Genomic DNA, 27,373 nt, shown 5'->3' with positions numbered 1-27,373 from the left:
TTCTGAATTAATCGATTTCTAATATGATTCATTTCATTTATTCGTTTTCAATAATGAAAAAATAAGTGATCGATTTCATTTTATTTTTTATTTTTATTTTTATTTGAAATTGAACATTTTATTCATTTTATTTTTGAAATTTGATTCATTTTATTTCGTAAAGTGGATTTATTTCATATTGTGTTTATTTTGTTATTGTATTTTGTTCTTTAGAAAGCGGATTAGCTTTATCTTTTTAAATTTGATTAATTTAACGGTTTATTTTTTAAATTGATGAAATGGAAGTTTATTTATTATATTTTTAATAATTTTATTTATTTTTTTTGGCCTTCTCCACCATTCGAATCATTTCATCCTTTATATAAAATAAGATTAATTTCTTTCGTCTTTAAAACTTGATCGATTTATGCGATTTTTTAAAACATGATTAATTTCATATGATATTGATCAATTTGTGATCGATCTTATTCGTTACGTGTGATTAATTTCATTGTTTTAAACGTGATCAATCTCACTTTTAACGCTGTCAATATATATAAAAATTGATATGAATCAAGTAAGTCATCAAACATATGTAAATACAATATAATAATATTCATAAAATTAAAAAAAAAATTTTTAAATAAATAATTATATGATATTTATAATTTCACGTAATAATCAATTAAAAAATATATTTATTTCTTATAAAATACATTTATGTAATCCCGTTTTTATATAAATTAAGTTTCATTAAATTCGAATAGTTTGTCATTAAAAATTTAATTAACAATTACTCGAAATTAATTGAAATAATTTTTAAATTAATTAGAAATTTAAAAAAAAATTAAATAAAATTGAAAATATTTCCGTTAACTCGCATATAAATTTGTTTTCATTAAAAATTATATAATGTTTTTTTTAATGTCCTTATATAAAATTTTAAATATTAATTTTATTAAATTGATGATAATCTCTTAAAAGAGAATCATTTATTTNCACAAGGTCTTCCAATTAATGTCGTACAGTAGGTCTAAGGGAAGTTAATGTCCGTATTGGTCGTTCAATTGGCGACTCCCCCGAGAGGGGAAGGAGGAGGGCTTTTATACGTTTTGTGGTGGGAAAATTCATCAGGTGACCAATTGTTTTAGCAGGTGTGGGTTTAAAGTTGGTGTTAGAATGACAACATTATGACGAATTGTACTGGTAATTGCAAACTATACATGACTTGATCGTGAGAATGTTTATAGGTAAATAGAAGGAGTTATAAATTTCTCATGCACTTTATATTTCATTTTTGTAGGTCCAAATTCCTTTAACGGAATTTATTATAAATTTAAAGGATTAACTTCTTTTATGAAATTATATGAACTTCGAATTTCACTTTTGCTCAGATTTGATCCTGGGTTTCCTAGAGTAATAAGTTGATGCTTTAACTGTCTCAGCCATGTGGTTGTCATGTACAGAAGTTAATTATGTACGGAGTACTTTTATATTTTCAAAATGTTAGATTGAAATATAGTATTATTCTATTTATTCTGATTTTTTTTCTTACTACTTAGAATAAGTTAATGTTTATATTTAATTTTTATAATAAAAACTTGAAAATATTCGTTTTATGAGTTTTTATCCTCTTTCATATATACATAGGAAGAAATACAGCAGTATCGAAAAGAAATGAATATGACTTTGGAAGGAAAAAACATTCCTAAACCAATCACTTCATTCCAAGAAGCTAATTTTCCAGGTATTTAAATTTTAAATTATTTTTGTGTAATAGTTAATATTATCATTATTATCTTGCTAGTCACTATCTTTCAAGGTGAGTGTTCAGTAGTCCCAATGAATCATAGAGCAGTGTTGGTGACAGCATAAGCTGCTAGGAGGGCCATCTTGTCAGTAAGGTCTATTGAGCGAAATGAAGCAGAATGATGCTCAAGCAGTGTCTGATTTAGAATGGATAGCTATTAAATACTGTCTATTCTATCTGTTAGGAGTAGCTGATGTATACATGAATTTAGTTATATCAGCACATCCACTAGTGTGGAGAAAGAAAAATGGTTTTGACATGTTCTCAGCATAATAGTGGCTCAGGTATTGTTTGGGTAAAGTATTTCACATTCACGGGTTAGGCAAAAATTTGTTAGAAAAATATCTGCAGTCTCCATTGGCTACTGGTGGTAAATGCAATACTGGCCTAAGTATGGCTACTGCATCACAACCACAACCTCACATGCATACAATGGATAACACACACCAATCTAGCCAAAGTGCTTCAGTGCAATATAGTCACCAACCATCTAGACTGGAAAACCATATCAATGGAGGAACTGAACACAAAAAATAAATAAATTCATCATTCATACTTACTACATTATCACAAAACTTTAAATGGACATTACAGCATACAGACAATGACTACATGACAAATGCACACAAAACTACAGTAAAGTTAAAAATACAACAGTTTCCAATTGGCATTCATTCCAGTACGCCAATAACACAATGAAAAATTCAAATAGTTTGTATTTCCCAAACTTGTCCATTAAGAAAACACCTTACAACCAACGAGTAGTTGACTAACAGTAACACTTTCTTCAGGGATCACAGAATATAGTTAGCAAGATGGATCCAAACTCAAATTTCCTGCTTCCACATCAACTTTATATTGTCGTTGACATCAGACAGCCAACCAATCAGTGGTTTCACTATTCCATTTCTGCCTCAGTGGCATGATCTTGCCAATTGTCTTTTCTCCGAGACACATGTGCCACCAATTTAAATACAACCAATTGTGTTCTTCCACGATATCTCCTCAACAACTGCCAATATCACACTGTTACAGAAAAAAAGGCTGTTGACTAGAAAACAACAATTTTATTCTGCAAACAACACTAGATTACTAAATAATGTGTGTAACCTACTGTATTTTTGCAGATTGTCTGGCATGTTGGTCTTATCTAGGGAAACCATGAAATAAGATATGGAAATATTTGATTTCATGGTCTCCATGGCATGCCAGTATGCCAGTTTAAATGTTATTATACATTTTGTTTCTAGAGGGCACATTAAAAAACAAATGAGTTTTAACTCTAAAACTGTGAAACTTGGCATTACATCAGAAACTATGAGTATATGTTTAATTTCTTTATTTTGTCTTCTTTCTAATGATGTAAAATACAGTAAAACCCCCTTAACGCTGCCTCACTTAGCACTGATTCAATATAATAGGGTCTTCTTGAAGCCTAAAAAAAGCTCAAAATTTATGCCAATTTAAAATATTGCAGCATTTCATTGATTTGTATATAATATGATTATTTATGAACATGAACCAATCAGAAAATGGTGGCAAAAAGGTGTACTTTCTTTAAATCTGTTTGTTTGGTGCAGTTTTGAAAAAATATAACATCATAGATGCCATAGGCAATATCAGCTTCGTTTGGCAAGAATTAACCGATAAATGCATGAATGAAGTGTGGAAGAAGTTATGGCTAAAGGTATCCAAGAATTCTCAACGAGAAGAGCCTATTGCTGTATTGTTAGGTTGACTAAAATTGTCAACCTAATCAATACAGAAGGACTAGGAGATAATAAATTACCAAACAATCACCTAAATATCTAGGAGATGTAGATGAGGATGAGGATATTGAGGAGTTACTGCAGATTTCTGGTGAGAGTCTTACCAACAATAACCTTCAAGAACAGGAAGAATAAGGAATTCATGTAGAACTGGAAAATAGAGACTCTGAAAACAAAGAACCCAAAAATTTCTCTACAGATTTCCTTAGTAAAAATTTGGTAACGATAACCAAAATTGTTGATTAAATTGTAGTGAATGATCCAGATTTTGAAAGGAGTGCAAAAGCAAAACAAGACATTTTGGATGCAATCTTCTGCTACTGACATTTGCTTAAGGAAAGAAAAAAAGCGACAAATGAAACTTCATGGCTTTATTGCAAAAAACAAGAATTTCAGAAAAGTCAGAAACTTCATCACAAAAAATTACCTTTACATTTTTGTGTGCATATGTTTGTGTTATTTAACATATATTATTATGCAAATCAATATAAAAATAACTTAAGATTAAAGTAAAATTTGTTTATTTTTGGTCGCATATTACCATATCCCTATTTACTCTATGTTAAAATGACCTTGTTTAGCGCTTTGTCGTCTAGGAGTGCATCCCCCATGTTAAGCGGGGTCTTACTGTACTTGTGGAATTCTGAAGGGGCTTTTTATGTTTATTTTATTATAATTTGATTCAAAAATGCAAAAAAAATAAACACATTAAATTTTAGAAACTTGCTGTAAATTATCTCAACTTACACCTATTAATATCCCTTTTTGTGTTAAATTAGAGAGGAAGGTGTTATTTTTAAGGTCAGGGTAGATGGTCAATGCAGCCCACACTGACTAACTACTACTACTACTATAAGTTGTTAATTGTTTTATTGTCCTGTAAAGGAAAACCCTCTTCCTGATTTAAATCAGTCAAATTACAATGTTATTATTTTAATGTACTGGAAGAATGTTTTCTTTAACGTTTATTTAACAATTAGTTTTGTTATATCTGATTAATTTTATTTTTTAGTTGCAGTTTGACCAGTATGCCAATAACCCTGGGGTCTGGCATGTTGGTATTCCCCAGTTATATGCGGCATGCTGGTCAATCCACAAAAATATGGTATCTATTCACTATTTTGGAGGACTTATTACTGGTTATTTCCCTAAATTTTAGTTGCTAGTAAACACCATTCAATTGTCCAATTGACTACTTAGTAATGATTTTTATAAAGAAGTCAATTGATTTCAAGTCAGTATAAATATCAATAATCATTATAAACATAAAGGTTTAGAAAGGATATTAGGTACAGAGATTGTAACTACCCAAAATAAATATATTCAAACAATTAGGAAAATTCTACTCTATCTAAATATACAGATCAGTAAAATACATTCAACCTGGTTCAACACTTTTGGACATACATACATTAGCTTATTCTGGTACAGTCACTGTGATGGTATACCAAGGTCATTAAATATACACTCACAAACAAACAATAATGTGTCAATGTATTCCTTTGTGTGTAAATACACACAAAGGAATACATTGACTAATGTGTCAATGTATTCCTTTGTGTGTAAATACACACAAAGGAATACATTGACACATTATTAAATGTAAAGAACGGCTATTCATAGATTTAGTTATTCTACAAGAAGTATATAAACAATACATAAACCTACATGTAACATTTATAGTTTATGGGAAAACATTTGATAGCATCCACATCCATACTACATCTTTACAAAATACATAAATACTTATTACATTTCTAGAAAACTCAGTGCAATACTGGAGAACAAACTATGTATTAGACTTTGTTACATACTTTTAAAACAAATCAAATACATTATTATAATTTTTCCAAAGAGGTTGATTACCTGAGTCCACTGTAGTTCTGTTTGGTCCTAAATCAACAGTCATATAGGTTAAACAACACAATACATTTTTCTATGTCACATTTTTATATGAAGAAAACTAAATCACATATTAGCGTATGCTTATGCCATTGACATACAAATAATTTGGCCTAAACAAATGCAAAATGCTGCACACAGAAAAAAGGAATTCTAAAGAAGGAAGACTTTGAACATGGACTTCATTGAGTCTGTGTATTGAAAGCAAAGGATAAAAGTATTATTTCAGATTCCAAAAGACCAAACTCAAAAAAATACAGACCAACAAGAAGTCAAACACACAATTAAAATGTTTTAATTGTATGTTATGCATTCAGATTATAAATATATATGGTATCCCAATATTCACATTTATTTGGAGTTTATGCATTGAACACACACACAACTAGATGATTTTAAAGTAAAAGCATGAATAACAATAATAATAAAGTCATCATCTCATTTATTGGAGAAAATAAGGCTTCTGTATATTTATTGAAGAAAAAGCAATAAATACACAGGCATCCATTAAAAATGGATAAGAATTTTCTGTGTAATATATCTTTTAACAAAATTTACAAATTACTATTTTACAATATATATGTCAAATTTACATGTTTTATATAAAATCTACATAGTGTGATTTGCTTTTTTTCATGTAGATTATATTATGAGTGTCATCGAAAAACAGAATTATGAAACTCCAACAGCAATTCAAGCACAGGGATGGTCTATTGCACTTAGTGGAAGGGATTTAATAGGAGTTTCTCAAACTGGATCCGGGAAAACTTTAGCTGTAAGTAATTTCATGTAATAAAATATAAATCAGTTTTAAATGTGTACGGTAAATCTTTATTTTCAGTGAGAAAATAATTACTTAAATTACTTTTTACAAAGTTTTAAAATTGTTTCAAATTGCTGACAAGTTAATCAGAAAATTTAATAATTATTAATAAATTTTACAAAATGATTGTTTCTAATATTTTTAGTATCTGCTACCTGCTATTGTGCACATTAAAAATCAGAAACATGCTAAATTAGATGACGGACCAACTGTAAGTTTATTAACATTTTTTTTATACACTTCATAGTTTAATTAATTAGTTTAAAAAATTAAAAGTTTTATATGTTTTGCATTTTTATTGGAATTGCACTTTCTATACTGAATGAGCAAATATGTATAAACCATGTTTAAGAAACCATTATTAAGAAAGTGTTCCATCTATTTGTGATTTTAGCATAATTTTTGAATAAATATAATAAAAATCAATTATATAAAAGTGTAGCCAATGATAATACATTTCTAATTGTGTTAATTACATCAATCATCTTCTTTAGCAAATTTAAATGTAGTTTTTAAATACTGTATTATACACTGCTGGCCTTCCAAAATGCAACATCAAGAAGGACCAGAGATATCACAGCCGAATTTATTTGGGAGGTAACACATTGTACAAAGATCAAATGATTGAAAATACAGTCTCTTGTGAAGTGAGGAAGATGATGGAATCAATATGGAGTGTTGCCACCGTTGCTGTCTATAACCGCTGCTACACGCCTCGGCATTGAGTCAAACAGGCTTTGGATATGTTGTTGGGGTATAGTATTCCGTGCTGCTTCTACATATTGCCAAAGTTGATCTGGTGTAGCAGTGGGTGGTGTATCCCAGGTCAGTCATTCTGCAATCATCAACCAGATGTTTTCTATAGGTGAGAGATTGGGAGAATAAGGAGGCCAAGGCAGCAATGCAATCTGATGGGTGAAGAAGAAGTCTTGAGCAATGCGTGCCACGTATGGTCGTGCATTATCCTGTTGGAATGTGGCCATTGGCAAGCTCTGAAGGTATGGGAGGACAACAGGCTCCAACACCTCAGAGATATAGCACTGGCTGATCAGTGTACCGGCAATGTGTACTAGGGGGTGCGGGGGAGTGGAATCCAATACCACTCCAAACCATAATACTGGGTCTAGGACCAGTATGGCAATGCATAAGGCAATTCAGCAGTCTCTCACTGCAGTGTCTCCAGACTCTAATCCGACCATCATGGTGTTGCAGGCAAAAGCGGGATTCATCAGTAAAAACAATGTTGTTCCATTCGGTTGTCCATGTCTGTCGTCCATTGCACCATTGCTGGTGCAAACGCCTGTGGTTTTGACTCACGGTAAACGCAGCAATGGACGCCTTGCAGACATTCCACTCTGCTGCAAACAACGTCAAATGGTATGCGCAGACACCAATTGTCACACAACAGACCGAATTTGTTGTGATATGGTTTGTGATGTGGCACAGCAATCCATCACTGCCATGTGCACAATATGCCTGTCATCATGTGCAGTGGTGCAACAAGGTGGGTGCAATCAGTCCTGTCGATCCGTTGTTCCTTCCTGTATCCAGCGGTTACAGGTCTGCATCACAGCTGCTTGGTTATGTCCGACACAATCACTGATTTCTCTGAAGGGTAATCTGCAATTCCTATAGGCAACTATTCTTCCTCGGTCAAACTCAGAAATGTGCTCAAAAGATGCTTGTTTTCTTCTGTGTGGCATACTGAAGCTGTTTATGCCAAAAAAACACACGAAAAAACAATTACAGTACTTCAAAAGGCCTTCTATTCTCCCTTTATATAGCACTTGCAGGTGGTGCAACAGGTGCCCATGATGTGCGTCTGCGCTGAAATGCTAATCATTTGCATATCATTTGCATCTCATCGGCACAAACGCATGGTGCAAATTTTACTTGATTTGGATGCTTCCTTCAGGGTGTTGCATTTTGGATGGCCAGCAGTGTATATTATTGTCTTAAAATATTTCTTTTCAAAAATAGTTTATCTTAGAGTTGTTTATTTAAAGTGAAGAGGTTGCTAATGAAATATAATTTTAAGTAAAAAAATGTTTGTTTATATACTTAACTGAAAATAGAATATGAAATGATCCTGTAAGGAGAAAATGAAAGGTTTAAAAATAATAAGATTATTTTAATTTTAATATTTATGAAGTGTATGGATTAAATTGTGTTATTTATTTAAATCTTAGAAGTATAAAAATTTATTTCAAAATAAAAATATTAAAAGATACTTTTAAATGGTATAAGTTAATGAAATAAGTTATTAAATTAAGTGATCCTAATAAATTTTTTAATTTTATATAATAAAGCAAGAGTTACTCTGAAAAATTTTAAAATATTGCCAACCATTCACCAGTTGTAAATTTTTGTTGCTACTTCAAATTATCTATTGCACCAGTTTTACATACTAATTAATGCAGGTGCTGATAGCCTTATCAGTTTGGTGTCTGGAAAGCAAAAGTAACATATTAAGCTGTCACAAGGAGAGGGCCACATTTGAGTCTTTTATTTGAATGAAACCTGGTGAGCTTGTAGCCTTAAACATAAACAGTTCCTTATCTAAATAATAGGACCCACTTCTCAAGCATTTCCCAAAAAAGGACCTCTGAAAATTTAGTGTTTAGGTTATAAGTCTTTGGAAGTTTCATGTCTGAGTGGCGTTAGCCAAGTGGATAAGGTGCTAGATACTGGAGCTAGTTGATTTAGGTTTGAACGTATGAATTTTTGGTTAGGCTTTTTTTTATGTGTAACATTATTATTTTATCACATCATTAGCATTATTATTACTATTGTTATTCCTCATTTAAAGCTTATAAAACAAGAGATAAAAAATTGTGACTTAATTTCCAATTTCAAAAAACAAATCTCTGTAGATTAACTCTTTTACGTTGTTAAATAAAATTTTTATTTCTTCATTTTATTTTCAGATATGATAGTATTGTGATATTTGAAGTGTAACAAACATGAGCGCATGAGGAAATTGTGCATAATATTAACAATTAAAAAAAAATAAAACACTGCAACTGTCTACTGTATTTTCATATCAGACTTGTGTTTTTTGTCCATACACAGTAACGTCTGAAGCTTATTTGCTTTGTGAGAACACAATATGTAAAATATGTGAAAACTAGCTGTTACCTGTGACTTTGCTCGTGGGGATTTTGCAAGCAAACCCCATTTATATTCAGTATTTCAACAACCATAGTAATTGTTATATAATACCCACCGCTGAGAATGATGAGAATTGCTGAGAATCAAACAAACCGTTTTCAATTTGATCAATTTTCTGGAACATTTACAATCGATCTGTAATCAAACCAATATGCAATAACAAATTCGAATTTAAAACGGTTCGAACATTTGGTTAAAAAATCGAAATATATAAAAATATTTATAACAATGTCTTAAATGCTATCAATTTAATACACCTAAGTACTCAATGAAAAATAAACATAGTTAAAAACAAAAAATCACATCTAAAATAGTACAGTAGAAGCCGTTCTTCAAGTTAAGCCTTAACCCTCTCCCTCTCCCCCACAAGGGAGAGTTTCAAAAAATCCCTTCTTAGTGTGCATTTTCATGATGTACCCTAACTGTGTACCAACTTTTACCTCTTTAAGTTCATAGGTTTGCTCTAGGCCAGGGGTGGCCAAAACGTGGCGCATGCGCCAAACTTGGCGCTTTGGACGATAACAAATGGCGCTTCAGTCGGTTCCGAGCAACATTGCCAGATTTGGCTTCATTGCAATTATGAATATTACATAGAAAAATTAATTTTTTACAGTGTGTCTTGGCAAGTTTATTTCTTACACAATTCGGTGCAATTGACCTGTTGACTTTTTTTTTTTTTTTTTTTTTTTGCTTGTACGTTACACGATGCATTCGTGTTCGCGTACACCACTGATGTCATATAGAACTATTTTATACGGGTAGCTACACTACAACCGCATTTTTCATTGCTTGTTCTGTGGCAAATCAGAATTTTCGTCTTATAAATTGAAATACCTAATTAACGGGTGGCCGAAATTTTTCTCCGCCCCGGGCTGCTAACACTCACGATATGCCACTGCGCATCTGAACTCGTCTATCAAAAAATTGGCGCATGGTATGCAAAAGGTTGGCCACCCCTGCTCTAGGCGATGATGAATCAGTCAGTCAGGACAAGTAATTTTATATACAGTCAACCCCCCTATAACATGGTAGATACGTTCCAGTTTTTATGAAATCCATTTTCTACGAGTCCTTAAATACATGAGCCAATCACTGCCAATATACAGTTTACGGACTACGGCTGTTTGAAAGGTTTTCTTCCATAAAATTAATCGATTCTAGACTAATTTGACTCAACATTTCCAAAATACATATAATTTTTTGGGAATAATCCATATAAACTATGCTATAAACAAAAAATTGTAGGATTACTTACCAAGTGTACACCGTTCGATGACACCATTGCTTAAGCTTGTTTTTGTTGTGGATCGGTGCATCAAATGGCGCTCGCATGCTTCCTGATAAATTATTTTTCTGCGAAAACTTTGCTGAACTTTGGAGACATCATTAATATAAATATAATTTTTATGGATGTTAAATAATAAATGGTTTGTGCAATATCCGCTTATTGGTCTAGATTCGACCAATCCTGTCGAGACATGAGTCGGCGATGACGTTTTACCGAATTATACGAGTCTTTTTTAGCATGTATATACAAATACAGTCACAATTTTTTCGCTGTCATATAGGAATCCGAACTATATGAACCCATTTTATAGGGGGGTCTACTGTATTTAGATAAATGTGAAGAAATAAAAGTGCTAAATCTACAGAGGCTTGTTTTCACTAAACAGAAAATTATGTCACAATTTTAATTTCTTGTTTTATAAGCTTTAAATGTGAGGAATAATAATAGTAATAATAATTCTAATGATGCAGTAAAATAATAATGTTACACACACAAAAAAAAATAACACAACTAAACTAAAATTTCAAAGGTTTGAACTTACATTGCTTAACTCCAGTGCCTAGTGTCTTATCTGTTTGGCTATAGCCACTCAAAGATGTGAAACTTTCAGACTTATAAGTTAAACATTAAATTTTCAGAGGCCCATTTTTTAGAAATGCTTGAGAAGTGGGTCCTATTATTTGGACAAGGAGCTGTTTATGTTTAAGGCTACATGTTCACCAAGTTTTGTTTAAATTGGAGACACAAACATCTGGCCCTCTCCTTGTTAGTAGTAGGAATCAGTTTTGAATAAATTTTTAATGAATAATTCTGAATAACACATTTGGTCACAATGTTTAAACAGTTTTTTCACAGGTTCTGTCATGTCAAAATTTTTTAGTCTACTAGTATTGGAATACATTGAAGTTTATTATATTAGTTGTTAAATGTATGATTCTTTACAGCTATTACATGCTATAAAAAAATTAACACAATTAATGGAAAAATCATTCTACCATCTAGTGAGAGAAAATAAAATAAAATTCACACATTGCCTGATATATTAAGTGAAAAGTGCTGACATCATTAGGGCATGAACTGATTGGTTTAACTAAAGCGACATCATGCATGTTGTTGATCTCAAGTTGATTCTTTCTGTAGACAGATTATAGAACAATTATTTTTTATGCTTTTTAATTGCTCTTGTTGAAATTAATTCTTTATATAGGTATTGGTGTTGGGACCAACTCGTGAATTAGTACAACAGATTTCTCAGGTTGCGTATCCATTTTTACCTGTTTCCAGACTTCGCAGTGCGTGCGTTTTTGGTGGTGCTGGAAGAGGACCTCAACTTCGTGATTTAGAAAATGGTAATAATTTGTTTTACATATCATTTAAATCTAATAATTAGATATAAAATTTGTGTACAGTTTTATTATTTAAAAGAGATTCTACTCCTTACCACTCTGGAAATAAAGCTCTTATATGGGTTTTGCAGTAATTACAATAAAGTTTTAAGGATTTTGTGACTATTATAAATATTTTCATCATACTGTAGATGCCCATATCTGAATAGTATAAAAATGTCCTGTGTTAATTGGAGTTTTCTTTTTCTCTAGGTGTTGATATTTGTATTGCTACTCCAGGACGTTTGTTAGATTTCCTCGAATTGAGTCAGGTTAATTTGGCACAGGTTACTTATCTGGTTTTAGATGAAGCAGACAGAATGCTAGATATGGGTTTTGAGCCACAAATACGAAAAATCATTGAACAAATAAGAGTAAGTATTCTAATAAAATAGTTTAAAATATATGAAGTGTTTTAACATGAAGAATTTAATGGAAAAAATTTAAAGTATATAATGGAAATTGCTTATGTTCCTACTATTATATTAAAAATATACTTTTAAATTATGCCTGATTTGTATTCAGATTGTCGAATTACTAACATTGAAAAGTAAGTAAAATTGGAAAGTGATGATAATGAAAAGATATTTAAATATTTTAAGTACAATTTCCAGAAAGTATTTGTTTTCAATATTATTACTTTCCAGTTTACTTGATGTCAATTATTAAATATCATATTTATCAAAATGTTATACAGTATAACCTCCAAATAGTGAACACCATCAGAATCAAGAAGTTTGTCTGCTATTCAGAGGTGTTTGCTATTTAAAGGTATATGCCGGCAGTGACCATATTGTATTTTAACCAGGTCATTATAATGTGAAGAATATGATGAATTACAAAAACATCAAATTTGCATTAGGAATGTGAAAATACCAAAAAGTAGAAGTAGCATATATATATTTATATAGTACAGTAGAGCATCGATTATTTGAAGCAATTTAGGACTGGGGTTGTTCGGATAACTGATCATGTATGAAAAGATATATTAACCTATCCCCTGTTGAAATTTTTCTCTGTTGCATGTCGCTTCATGTTCTATTTTTGTCTATGTTAAGCCTAACAAAAATTTTTTAAAAATAATAATCATGGCTATTGTATCATTAAAAATTATTTCTTTATTTTGCACAAACAAAATAAATATATTGAAAAATATAAAAACAAAAAAAAAGAAAATTATATTTCGGAAGTTAATCTAGTATCAAAAACATTCTGATTCAGCACGACACACAGTCGTCAGAAAAACACCGTACAAAATAAGCAAAACTCTTCCTTTTTCTTGGGTTTATCTGCAGATGTCAGCTGCTTGGGCTATATTCTCCTATGAGATGAAGCAAAACACACCACTCACGATGCAAGGTCCTAGAATATAGCTCATGATGGGGGGAAAAAAGCCTCATTCAAGTACTGGCGCGTCCTTAAGTACCCTCTCAACGTATTAGAATCAGAACGTTTTTGATACTAGATTAACTTCTGAAATATAATTTTTTTTGTATTTATATTTTTCAATATGTTTATTTTGTTTGTGCAGAATAAAGAAATAATTTTTAACGATACAATATGGTCGTTCCAGGGCTGCCAGTTAAAACACACACACCAAGAAAAATAATATTGGAGTAGCCCAAGACAGCCAAATATTGCAGTGCCACAGCACTAGCAGAAATTTGAATTTACCGACTGGCACGCTTTTGGTTAACCGATGTTTCGGTTGATAGGTATTCAGATAATCGATGCTCTACTGTATATTATTTATCTTGTGAGCTGTACAAATCACATTTTAATTGAATTTTGAATAACAAACAGATTATATAGGATATTTTAATTAAATGGAACAGAAAAAATATGGCAAAATGTAAACGTTGATTAATTATTAATTTATTGATTCGTTGATCAATTGTGAGGTTTGCTGATTGATAGCATTAGTCAGGATTGTTGCACGGTCACGACTATCATGTGGGAGTGAAAAAACTCTGAGACGGGTTCCTCATCATCAAGCCGTTTAATAAAAATTAAAATTTCTTACAACTATCTTTATAATAAGGCGTAATGCCTATCCAAAGGTATAAACAAGTCTGTACAAAAAGTTCAGATGTTCCAATGATCAAGAGGTTGAGAGCGACGGCCCTGGGGCACTCAGCATGGCTTGAAAAGATGATTTCCTGCAACTAGGTGTACCTTGACAATCTTGAAGGGACAGGAGAGCGAATCTTGGGATGTTGAAACAGCTTTCGTTATGGAATCCCAGGAACACAAAAACCTGTAGAGAGACACCTTGAATCAAAATGTCACATTTTTTTCGCACGGTTTTTATAAGCTTCTTTTGGGTCCCAGATGAAGCATTCCAATAGGTCAATGTTGACTTAACCCCCCTTTCTGATTGGTTTTTCACTTGTTACAAAATGTAATAAGATCAGAACCCAGACGACTGACAATTCGATCTTAGGACTTACATTCGTCCATTGTTTTAACTTGTAAAGTTCATCTTTCTTGGAAATTTCTACAGACATGTCCTTTTATGGACATGAAATATTCATTTTTTGTTTTCTTATTTGACAGTTTCTTTTTACAACATTAAATTATTATTATAATTATTATTATTATTGAATTTTTTTCTATACAAAACTTGATTTAAACCCACTTCCAGAGCTCCACACAATTATTAATTCATCAAAAGTCACCTTAGTGAAAGTAACAAAAATGAAAAATGAAACTGTTATTATGAACAGAGGGGTTTAGGTGATGAGAGTTGCAATGTGGAGTTATGAAGGCAATTTGCTAGCCAAGAGGTAAGAAATGTATTTGGTATTCTTGCATTTATAATGTCATTTATGATCTAAGCAACTAATAAAAATTGATATAGGGATTTGTCTGCTTTGAAGTTATCAGGGTGTAACTTTTTGAACATTTTTTGCTTTTTTCAATAAATGATTAATTAAAAATTACTTTAGCCGCCACAAAACTGTTAAGATCACAAATGACGTAATAAATTTGAGAAAACCAAATATCTTCCTATGCTTTAAAGTGGTCAGAAAATTGCTTTTGTGACATGATCTTTGAACTTTCACCACATAAACACTGCTGTTGTAACCATAAAACAGTTTGTTTTTCATTACTATTGTAATATGGTTCTTGTCAAATTAATGAATAACTTCGGAAAAGTTTATGGTTTCTTGGTACCGTAAGCTTAATTCCATCAATAAGACAGAAGTTTAATAACATTAATGATGATAAACGGTGACTGACAACTTAATCAGATTAGTCTTTTCTAACAGATAAAGGATATTGTGAGAATCTGAAGGTGGCCCAATTAAGTTAATTCCTTAATTAATTACTTAAAGTAATATTCCAATCCGATTCTAATACCCCACTGGAAAAAAAGGTCGAACAAAAGGTCAAAAGAGGAAAGGATGATGAAGTGGAAAAACCCACACACACCCTGTTTTGTTTGCTTTCTTAATAGATAAAACCGATCAAATCTCTCTCCAATTTAACAATTATTACTAAGGTTGCAATATAAACCCTGACTTTAGTCACTACTGACAATTAATTCTGTTTGTTTGACAGCTATTATCAATTTTATGAGGTAAAATGAGTAACAATACCAGATATAAAGAGGTAAATTTGTCGAAATGTTTGATTTCTGACAATTAACGTAAACAGCAGCTGGATGCAAATCGAACTTGGACCAGATTGCATCAGAACCCCCCCTGATAGTTCCCATGCGGAACCAATATAAAAAGGGATCGCACCTACACCTCAAGGTAATTGCCGAAAGGACGCATCTAGGTGGAAACTCTATTCGGACCTCTTGTTATCTACCCTATTGAAGGATCGCTTAGGACTTGATTGATTCAGTATAGAGGTATTTGCTTAAAGCAGGGGTAAACTCTCTCTCTCTCAGAATAGTTTATAGATTAGACTAATGTTAGACTACCGGAAACGCATTGGCAGGTCCAGTTGATGTTTACCGTTGTTGTTGGGTTGTTAAATGTCATGCTACTAAGGGATAATCCAGGAGTCTGTATCATACCTTATGCATCTATATTCTTTTTGTAAAAGTTTTGTGTTTATTAAATATGTTATACTTATAAAAATTAATATGCCTCAATGTCCTTAAATTTATTATAATCTTATTTCGTCCAAATTATTGTTTTATTTAATTTACCTGTAATTTACAGGTAAATTAAATAAAACAATAATTTTGTAATCTGTGAAACTGAGTTGCAGTATCCTTAAAACCAGTTTAATAAGTCCTGTTAATACATACTAATGAACGAAAATACATACTAGTGAACGAAATAAGATTATAATGTTATACTTATGTTTATATACGAGTCATCGTTGAGTACAATGACACCTTATCATGACCTCATTAACCCTCCCATTCATTTACAACATAAGTCATCTCCTGATGCGAAGCTGGTATGGTAAGAAGGACCCGAGCTCACTGCTTGACCCCCTCGGTTCTCACAATATTGTTCAGCTTTTTACAACCTGCCCTCCTCCCCTATTCCTATTTTAAGCCAGTCTTTATTCAATACCTACCATCAAAATTCATCTTCTGAAAGAGTATTTGAACTGATTCTTTATTTTAGTTGTAAAATATTTCGTATGTGATTAATTCTTTCAGAATGTTGAAGACAGAACTTTTTGCAGAACTAATATAGGTTATAGACAACAGCGTTTGCTATTTAGAGGTAAATATAATAGGTGTCCTATTTGAAGGGTTTGGGGATTGTAAAAATGTCCGTTAAGAAGAGGTGTCTGCTATTTGGGAGTGTTTGTTAATGGAGGTTTCACTGTATTTGGAAAAAACTTGAAATTTTGTTTTTCATTATGTAGTTAAGTTTTAAATAAAACAGAAAAAAATCATATAATATTGAAAAAAAGAGTAGTGTTTTGTTATAAGGTTCTAATAACCCTATTTAAATTCTTTTATTCAAAATAACTTATCCAAATAATGAAAATTTTCCAATTTATGTAATCTTTTTACAATGTAATGACATTTTTCTTTAAAATTAAATAAGTAATATATTTATTGGCTGACACATGACATTTAACAAACTACAAATGGATCACAATTATGCTTATGCTTTTAATCTCGACTAGAATTAATTCAATTATTTCATTTTCATATAATTTTGTATTGTTAATTGATATATTGATTTAGTTCATTTTTATTGGACTGCAATTTGAAAAAATTGTAGACCTATAAATTTCCATCGTTGTTCGACTGTCTGTCCATATGTCTTTCCTTAATCTTGAGAATGGAATCAGATAGATGAAATCCGAGGCCAGATATGGAAACCTTAGGGGTTGGAAACCAATTACTAACTATATACAAACTATACAAAACTATATACAAACTTCCAATACAAACCGAAAGTCTCGTGATTTCAATTCAAAACTATTCCCCTGAAAGCAGTTAATAAATGATTGGCATAACTCTATTGTTAATGGAAAAGAATGATGTACAGGGGCAAGACACTGCTAATAATTTGAGGTGAAAAGCATATATTTTAAATGAAATAAATTAAAATATGATTAATATTTATATAAAATAACAACCAACATACAATTAGTAGACTTGTATTTCAATAAAGAACAAGTCTACTAATAAAACAAATCTACATATAAAGAGATACTTTATTGAAGTACAAGTGTATTGTAATGGTTTATAAATAATGTGTATCTCTGTATTTGAACAATTTCGTATATGAACATATTTGGGAAAACCAATTGCTTGGTATTTGACCAAACAAACACAACCTGTTTGTATAAATATTTTTATTTTAAGTTTAATTTTGTTGTCCATAAAAAATTTTCTACAATAAAAATGAGTAACTAATTTAAAAATAAAATGAAACACCAGCATTTCCTACCAACATCAGATGAAATTATAATGGGTCCAGTTTGTTTTTTCACATAATATGTGCTGCCATTCCAAGTTGAAGTGTTTCAACAATACGTGTCTGTGATGCATTAAGATTTGTAAATTTGCGTGTAATTATTCATAAATTTTTAACAATTTCTTCCTGCAGATATTCTTTATCGGTAACTTTTGAACTTTTGAGTGCCCTTCCATTGTGTATCCTTTAGTTCAAAATTTCCACAACAGAACATATTTGACATGTTTGAACTTTAGGTGCATTTTTCTCATACATATTATGAATATTTTTTACAGTTTGTATGGCATTATATCCTTTCCAAAAGTCAAAAAGCATAATATCCTGGATATACATTTTATCTGCAAGCATTTTGACCTGATTTTACTGAAACAAAACACCAAGTAAAAAATTCAAAATATGCTTGTAAACAAAGAACACAATCTTACATCAGCAATAATGTGTTAAATTTCACAACTGTTACACAAAAACTTTATTCAATTCAATAAAATTAATAGGGTATTTTGTCACACTATTGCATGTTAGTATTTTTTGGTTGTTTTTTTTTTTTAATGATTTATGCATGCTAGGCATTTAAACTTCTTGTTAAATTCTGGTTAAAATGCTTCTATAAGTGGTTTTTAGGATCTGAAATGGATTAATCTAATGTACTGTACATTATTTCCTACGGGAAAAATTAGTTAATTACTTGAACAATTGGCACTCAAACAGAAATCTGAAATGAATTAAGTTTGAGTACCAAGGTACATTGTATTTTGTTTCTGATGTGTTGAAAAATGATTTGTAGTTATGATGATAGTATTATTAGAGATTTATTTTCTCAAAGCAAAAATTTGTAATTCAGCCAGATCGTCAAACATTAATGTGGAGTGCGACGTGGCCGACGGAAGTTCGGATGCTAGCTGAAGACTTTTTAACAGATTACATTCAGATAAACATAGGCTCGCTTCAGTTATCGGCCAATCATAATATTTTACAAGTAGTAGAAGTCTGTGATGAAAGAGAAAAACACGGCAAGTAAGTTACTAAAAACAAACAAGATTGCATTTTATTATTATCTATACCTTTGTAACAAATTGGTTTTCTTTAATATAGGTTAATACAACTCTTAAAAAAACTTACAAAAGAAAAAGAACATAAGGTAAGATTTAAATCATTAAAGAAATAATTTTTTAATTTCATTAATGAAATTTTGTTTAAATCTACTGCATTAAAGATTAATGAAATACTAATGACATTTTTAAATTAGTCTTTGTCATTGAAATGTTCTTAAATTTTTTAAATATGATTTTTTTTATTGGGTTGGTCAAAAAATTTGTTCAGTTTTTACATAAGATGCCACTAATAGCAATTAACAGCAGTTTGAAACTGACAAATACAATTGGGTATGATGTAACGTTCTGTAATATATATATTACAAATGAAAATTAATAATGTTTTTTGTTATTGTTTTATTCAAATTTTTAGATTTAAAAATGGGGGGAATTGAATTTTTATCATCTTGTGTTTTTCTACTTTCATAAAAAGAGAAATGCTACAAATGCACAAAATAAATCTGTACTGTTTACAGGAAACTGCTGTTGATGTCTGTATGTGTCAAAAGTGGTTTAAGAGGTCTGAGGGTCTTCCAGATCATGGTTATCTTCCTTAGAAGACCGTCATGGTTTGGAAGATCCTTGGCTGCTGTTGATGTCAATGCAGTCAAAAGCATATTCACATCCAAAAAAAGACTATGCTGAACATATTGTGGGAACTGGCAGGGAATTATCTATTATGAACTGCTACCTCAAAATCAGACCATTAATACGAAGAAGTACTTTTTCCAACTGGGTAATCTGAAGGCAGCCATCAAAGAAAAATGTCTGGCATTAGCAAGAAAAAAAAAGATATGGCTTTGCAGCACAAGACTAGACTTTTCACCATTGATCATTTGGGAAAAATGATTAGAATTTGGATGCAATGTTTCGTCTCCTGATCTTGTGCCATTAGATTACCACTTATTTCAATCTCTACAGAATACTTTGTAGTTGTGTCAGTGGTAATTCATCAAGTCATTATCCACCATTGTGTTTAAGATGTTTGGATATCGGTTACTATTCGGAGTGCAATCAGTAAATATGGGACCAAAAGCTGCTTGTTCCAAATTCCCCATCAGATGTTTAGGGTAAAATGCATTTAGCATTGCATGTATTGCATGCATTGTAGAGCATGCTTTGACCATCATCTTGTGACCATTGTGACAATTATACATTCCATTCTGGTTTGTTGTGTTGTAAATTTAACATTGTGTTGCATTACTCAAATTGCTGTGTAACATCTGCTGCATGTTGCACCCATTCCACAGTAACTGGCATATTTATTGACAATGTAAAATCTGGTGTATTTTTGTCTTGTGCGATCAAAAACCTGACCTAACCAATGCTGAAAAGCTCTCTTTTGCCCTGGATAGATGTTTAAGTGGATACCTTGTACTGGTATATTTTTTGATAGCTGAAACAATTTTGAAATGTTTCATTGCTTATTTATTATTATGAGAATAAGAATGAAATCATAAAAAGATTAATATTTCATAAATTTCAATTATTTCACTTTTAGACTTTATAAGTTTTCATCTTATTCATGTTTTAAAAACCAACAAATTTTATTTTATTTATGAAAGAGTTTATTTCTGAAATACAAAATTATGGTATAATTTTAAATAAAGTTTAATAATTCAATTAATGTATTTTAATTTCAGACATTAGTCTTTGTTCAAACTAAAAGAGGAGTAGATAAATTAACTAACAGCCTAAGAAGATTTGGGTAAGATATTTTTATATTTAATGTATGAAATTTATTTATTTTTAGAAAATGGGTAAAATTTTATTTATAGTACCCAAAAATTATCATAATTTTTTTAATTTATTAGTTAGTCCTAAAGCAAAAGATTGTGGAAGATAATTTGTATTGTATGCTATTTCCTACAATTTTCTGTTTTGAAAGTTTGAACTAACTTTCAGTATTTCCATAATTATATTATGTAATAATGCAAAAAACTAGGACTGTGCCAAAACAAAATTTTAACATCAATATTGAACTTCACACTAAGTCATTCAATATGTTGATAAAATACAGATTTTTATATACAGTCAACCCCCCTATAACACTGTTGATTTTTCCGTTTTATATGAATTCCATGTTGTACAAGTCACTTAGATTTTACAAATACGTGTGCCGTTCACAGCCCGGCACACGTATTTGTACAGTATTGAATATTATAATTGATAAATTCTGTTTTTTTTTTCAATATAATAATTTCTGTTGTATGTTAAAATCGATATATTAAACCAAAATTAATAGATTTTAGAATAGCAATATCAATATTGTAAATATTTATCAGTTTTGATTCAGCACTAATTGTAAGAACTTGTTGAAATTCTTACAATTACATACAATTACAAAACGTAAAGAAAATTGTACATTTACTTGCAATTTTGGTTACGCAGTGAATTTTGTACTGTAAAAGGAAAAGTTGCATGTTCAGAAAAAAAACCTAGTTTCGAGAAAATTTAATTGGCAAGCTTTGTTTCCAAATGACCCATAGTAAAATCTTTAAATATTGTATGACAATAACAACTTTTTATGTGAATTATATTCTACTTAGCATAAAAATGAATTAAATTTATTAAGCACAAATTTAAATTGTATTGATTTCCACAATATCTGTCATTACAGTAAAATATCAAGATTATTCATAAAAATACAATTTTGGTTCAATTTCTAATTGGCATTTCAGTTATGGTGATGGAACTGTGTGTTAATTAATTAAATAGTCCCAATTTATTTTTTCTTCTTGGTATTCCCTTTACACACTGACACTTCTCTCACCATTTTGGCAACAATGTTATTCTTCCAGAATAGAAGTATTTTGACTTGTGTTAGAGCCATTGCACAATGAATTTTCTGAATTTTGAAAGTTCGTGTAGTGGTTCTCTCGAGACTTCCACTAAAGAGCCAAATGGGTGGTAATTGAATGGTGATGGATCCAGATTGTAGGTTGCACAATTCAGAATTTCCTAAATAAGTTGTTAATTGCCTCCACTATGTATATGGTCATGCTCTGATACCAGTTAAAATACTTCTATTCATGCAGGCATTGTTGCCAAAATGATGGGAGAAGTGTCATGTCATTGTGTGGAAGTGGAGTGCCTAGAAGGAAAAAAAAACAAAAAACTGGATTATGTAACATGCTCAGTTCCATTGCCATTACTGAAATTCTGGATAGATATTTAACAACTTACATATGTTTTAAAATGTGTACTTAAAATGCTGATAAAATTTTTGTCATTTTAATGAAAGTAAGTTTGGACTTCAAACTCACATTTGAGTTATAAATAAACACTTGGCTTTATTTCCATCAATTTTAGTTGCTATGTGACAACATAGAAAGTAAGTTTATGCAAGTGCTCATATTTTATGTTTTTGTACGAGAGGAGTCCAATATTAAAGGTACAGGTCAAAATTAACCTAACATTTATAATTAAAAAAAAATATTTAATACATTCCACAAAACTGCATACTTTTGCTTATTTCTTGACATAATTGCTGTAAACGGTGGGACATTTATCCCAGCGTGACACTAGTTTGAACATTCCTTCACAGTACTGTTGCTTGAAGTAGTCCAGAACGGTATCTTCCAATTTCTCCTGATCTGCAAAGCGTTTCCCTGCCAAAAATTTCTTTAAAGGAGCGAATAAATGAAAATCCGAGGGGGCTAAATCTGGACTATACTCCCCAGATCAAATGAAACCAAACTGGTTGGCACAGCAGAATTGGGCGGTCCTGCAACATACTCTGTATAGTCCAAATCATGGTTCTGGTCTACTTCAAGCGATTTGACAAGCAACAGTACCGTGAAGGGATGTTCAAACTAGTGGTACACTGGGATAAATGTTGAGGAATAAGCAAAAATATACAGTTTTTGTGGAATGTATTAAAATATTTTCTTTAATTATAAATATTAGTGTAATTTTGGCCTAGTGTAATAAATGATATTTTTCATATGTTATAACTTATTACTGTAACGTGTCAGGTTATTGTATTACAGTAGAACTCCATTTAGCATCTGTCCACATAACCGAAAACTCAAAACAGATAGTGTAAAATGGCTATGGCCATCTAAAATTTACAAATATAAAAGACATAGTGAATTTAATCATATACAAGTGTCTAAATTATTGTAGCATTTTTAAGAATAAAATGTGTAAATACATTTTAATATGAATGGTTTTTCTGTTACCTTTCATATAATACAGTATAGGTTTAAACTTTTCTCATATTATGTAATTCATTAGAATTAGTAGTATATTCACTTACAGGTTTTCCTTGATTAATTGGAGTTCTACCTGTATATTTTATTTCATGTAATTTCTTGCTTTCTTTTTAAGGCTTTTCGCCGTTTCTACTCATGGCGATAAAACACAGAGACAGAGAGATTTTGCATTACAAGGTTTGTGAATGTCTTGAATTAAAATTTCTGTAACCATAATTTTTAATAATTTAGATTGTATATATTTTAAAACTTTTATTAGAAAATGTTCAGTTTTTGAAAGCATTTTGCTTAGCAAATAATTAGTTTAAAATTATGTATATTTATTGAAAACAAAACTCTTCATCAACGTTTCAATGATCTTCTTAGTTCAGATTAACAGATATTAAAAACATAATGTTTTCTTAAAACTAAATTAATGGAATTTTAAACTGACACTTTTTTTGATAGATAATTGGTATTTATAACAAAATACAGTAACTGGAATTTAAGAGTTTTTTTACTTTATTTACACCTTTGTATTAAATATGGGTATCCCTTGATTTTAATGTAGTCAATTAACCCCTCAATGCTATTGCATTAATGATATACAGTAATACTTTGGCATTCAACCGAATAATCACGACCTGATAGAATGAATTTTTGGTTGATAAATATTTTTATTTTGTCATATGTAAGGAAAGTTTTCTGTGATAAAAATATGTAACTAATTTAATCTTGGAGCTACCTATTTTGTCCAGTTTTCCCCCCTTCATGTAATGCATGTGGAACACAATCATCATGTCGGTGACACACTAAGATTTGTTGCAAGTTCATGAGTTATTTGTCAATTTTTAACAATTTCTTCCTGAAATTTCTTTTTTGTCAACAGCTTTTGGATGCCCTGTACATTTTCTATTCTTTAGTTCAAAATTTCCCAAACAAAACTTACAAAACCACATTTGATGTGTAGTTGTTTAGGAACATCTTTCTCTATACATTAAGAGTATTTTTATCATTTGTTCAGCATTATATCATTTATGAAACTTAAAATAAATAATCGAGCATATTAAAATAAGCTTCTAAACAAATACAATATCAAAATTATCATAATCAAACTACATATCTATATTGGAAACCATCCTTGGCATGAAAATAGCAAATTCACTGGCACCTTAATTGCAGAGAAAAATATATCGATGTTAAGAAAACATCTATTAAAGTCACGTTAATTAAAACTTCTGCTGCTTGTATAAAGGAATTGTCGCAATTAATTTTTTGTGTTAGTCAAGCGAGGGATACCTGTATAATAGCATATTGTAATGAAAAGATTTCAAAAATACTGTGCTACAATAATTATATTGCAAATTATTGTCACACATTACTAGTTAATAAAATAAATATTTTCTTTATTGTTCCATTTTTTGCAAAAATTATAAAACAAACAATGCAACTTTCTTACTGTCGCAGTTGCTTGGCTGTGATTTTGAACAAATCATCTTTAGTAACTTGTCAAATCCTAAAACTTTCCCAATAAGCAATTTAACGCATTGTAATTATTCTCTCAAAACTCTTGTTAATGTAATATTTTATCTTGCCTATTTAATTTTTTGCTATTGCTGTGTAAAATATTAATCCTTTATTATAAATTCTAGATTTTAGAACAGGAAGAGCAACTATTCTCATAGCTACGGACGTTGCTGCAAGAGGATTAGGTAAGCATTAAAAGTAATTTGTGTTACTTTTAGAATGACAACTTAATCTAAGAGTTGCTAATTTTACAGATGTGAACGACATCAAATACGTCATAAATTATGATTATCCAAATTGTTCCGAAGATTACGTTCATAGAATTGGCCGTACAGGTCGCCACGACAGGCAAGGCACAGCTTATACCTTTTTCACTTACGAGAATGCAAATCAAGCAAGAGATCTGATAGCGGTGTTACGTGAAGCAAACCAGGAAATCAATCCAGATTTATTAGACATGTCAAAGATGTACAAAAATTCAAAAATTTCCAAAGGTACGATTCTTGTTTTTGTAAAACACGGAATAAGAGTTTAATATTTATTTGTAATTTTATTTACAGGAAAATTAACAGGAAGGTATCAAAGATGGCAGCCTCGCAGCACTTTATTTAATGATTTGGAAGCTGTGTAACATTTAAAAAATTTAATGAAAATAGTTGTTAATATGATTATTAAATATTTATTTACATCTTTCTCTTTTTCCCCCTTTGAAATACTATAATATCACAATTTAAGCTTGTGCAATTAATTGAAAATAGACTATGAAAGATTAAAAATATCCAGAATCATAAAAATCTAAAATTTATAAGTTTGACTTATATTTAGGTCATGCCGAGGTAAAGTGCCATATCTAGTACCATCATTTAGAATTTAATTTAAAACGAGCAATTATTTTGACATTAAAAATATGATTGCCACAACGCCAGGCTGCAATTTTTAATGTATTTAATTTAAAATATGTACTCTCCACCTCAAATTAGTAGTGGCTTGCCCCTGTACATCATACTTTTCCTGTTACAATAGAGTTGTGTCAGTCATCTATCTAACACCTTTCAGAAGACAATTTTTGAATTGAAATAACATGACTTCTAGTATAATCCAGAATAAACAAAATCTTAAAACTGTTATAACAATATGAAAACTTGAATTTGAAAACTTGTATTTTCAAAGATGGAATACTTTTGTTTAGCTTCTGACTAGATCACATAATTGAACAAGTTTGAGATAAACGGTGTAAAAGGAAATTTGCAAACTGAAATATCTTAGTTTTTGACTTGGAAACCTAACTAGTTTATAAGTAGTGGAGCATCTGTATATTCATTAGGCTGAAAAAAACTAAGTACCTGCGTACACGGAATAACCATTTATTGTTAGTGTTTGATCCTTCGATGAACTTATTGTAATACAGTAGGTATTTTAACATTTACCCAGTAACTACTGCTTAGTAGTAGGTAAATTGAGCATTTTTTTTTTTTTTACCTAATGCACTTAGTTTTATAATGTCCAGTTTAGTTTCCATGGTAATTGAGCATACTTCTTGCATTTATCTCCGTGCTAGATCAATTATTACATTTTTGAAGCACTAATTATAAAAGGTTATAAACATTTGAAAACGACAGAGTAATGGCATTTTTTGCTATGTTACCAACTTCCATTGAACTTCAGAATTTGCACAAAAACAAAAACTAACAATATGCAACAGAAATAAATGTACAGAAATTATTTATTACTGGTTTTGGCCAGTAATAAATAATTTCTGTTCAAAAACTGACTTTGATGCCACCCCATGAGCAGAAAGAGAACTTCAAAATCTATGCAAAATTTAAATTTTAGACATACGGTCAAATATTTGAGTACAGGAGCTCCCCTACTTAAAATCTCACAAAATATTTCCATAATCATTAAATGGTACATAAATATTTTTTTTTGTGTGTAACGCCATTTTTTTGGAGTTAATTTTTTGATCGCATGGTATGTTACAAAGTAGAATTTTGTAATTGTTCTGTTTTGTTTGAAAATCAGTTTCCCTTAAAACAAGAATTTTTCTTATAAAGAAAAAAAATGTAAGAAATAAACCTTTATATGAGAAAAATATTTGTACAGGCTCACAAATATTGGGCAGGCAACACTTAGTGCTCGGTTGGAGCAGTGGAAGTTTTAAAAAAGTTCGAGAACCCTATTTGGTAAAATACTGACCTCGTCAGTTTGTTTCCATCAGTAAGTAAATAGACTAGATTCTACTACTGTGAATTTTTACATGGCCAAGATTTGTGAAATGAGTTGTACAGTTTTTAAACAGAGAAATTATTATTTGAGAAAATAACACGTTCTAAAATAATTTATATTATTTACTATATTTACTTCCTTATTTCTGTTATTTATTAATGATTTCTTAGAAATGTATGTCTAAATATAACACTTACCTTCTTGCATCATGTGTACGTTCAGATTTCGATGGAATGAACTAATTTTAAACTGTAACTGATTAAAAAGAGTGAAAGTATCCTCTATGTAAGACATTTA

The 27,373-nt window shown here is 30.6% G+C and overlaps 1 protein-coding gene across 1 annotated transcript; it reads left to right on the top strand.

Annotated features, from left to right (window-relative positions):
• The first annotated feature begins 1,635 nt into the window (after positions 1–1,635).
• On the top strand, positions 1,636–25,542 carry LOC111641240 (probable ATP-dependent RNA helicase DDX5). The gene is made up of 12 exons (XM_023387378.1): positions 1,636–1,726; positions 6,102–6,235; positions 6,429–6,494; positions 11,950–12,091; positions 12,341–12,501; positions 18,878–19,050; positions 19,129–19,174; positions 20,771–20,835; positions 23,460–23,521; positions 24,976–25,035; positions 25,105–25,344; positions 25,411–25,542. The coding sequence occupies exons 1-12, from the start codon at positions 1,657–1,659 to the stop codon at positions 25,479–25,481; spliced, it is 1,290 nt and encodes a 429-aa protein (XP_023243146.1). The 5' UTR covers positions 1,636–1,656; the 3' UTR covers positions 25,482–25,542.
• The last annotated feature ends 1,831 nt before the right edge of the window (positions 25,543–27,373 follow it).

The sequence above is a fragment of the Centruroides sculpturatus genome, unplaced genomic scaffold (genome assembly GCF_000671375.1).
Source record: "Centruroides sculpturatus isolate CEXI.00-Female unplaced genomic scaffold, Cexi_2.0 scaffold1523, whole genome shotgun sequence".
NCBI classification, from domain to species: Eukaryota; Metazoa; Arthropoda; class Arachnida; order Scorpiones; family Buthidae; genus Centruroides; species Centruroides sculpturatus.
Note: the sequence above shows the minus strand (reverse complement) of the source record. Positions and strands in the feature narration are given on the sequence as shown.

What these genes read in the sequence shown, in the direction of transcription:
- LOC111641240 (XM_023387378.1), top strand. Translation starts at nt 1,657, where the DNA reads ATGAATATGACTTTGGAAGGAAAAAACATTCCTAAACCAATCACTTCA. An exon ending in ACTTCGTGATTTAGAAAATG is followed by an intron (nt 12,092 to 12,340) that starts GTAATAATTTGT and finishes CTTTTTCTCTAG; the next exon opens with GTGTTGATATTTGTATTGCT. An exon ending in CGTTGCTGCAAGAGGATTAG is followed by an intron (nt 25,036 to 25,104) that starts GTAAGCATTAAA and finishes CTAATTTTACAG; the next exon opens with ATGTGAACGACATCAAATAC.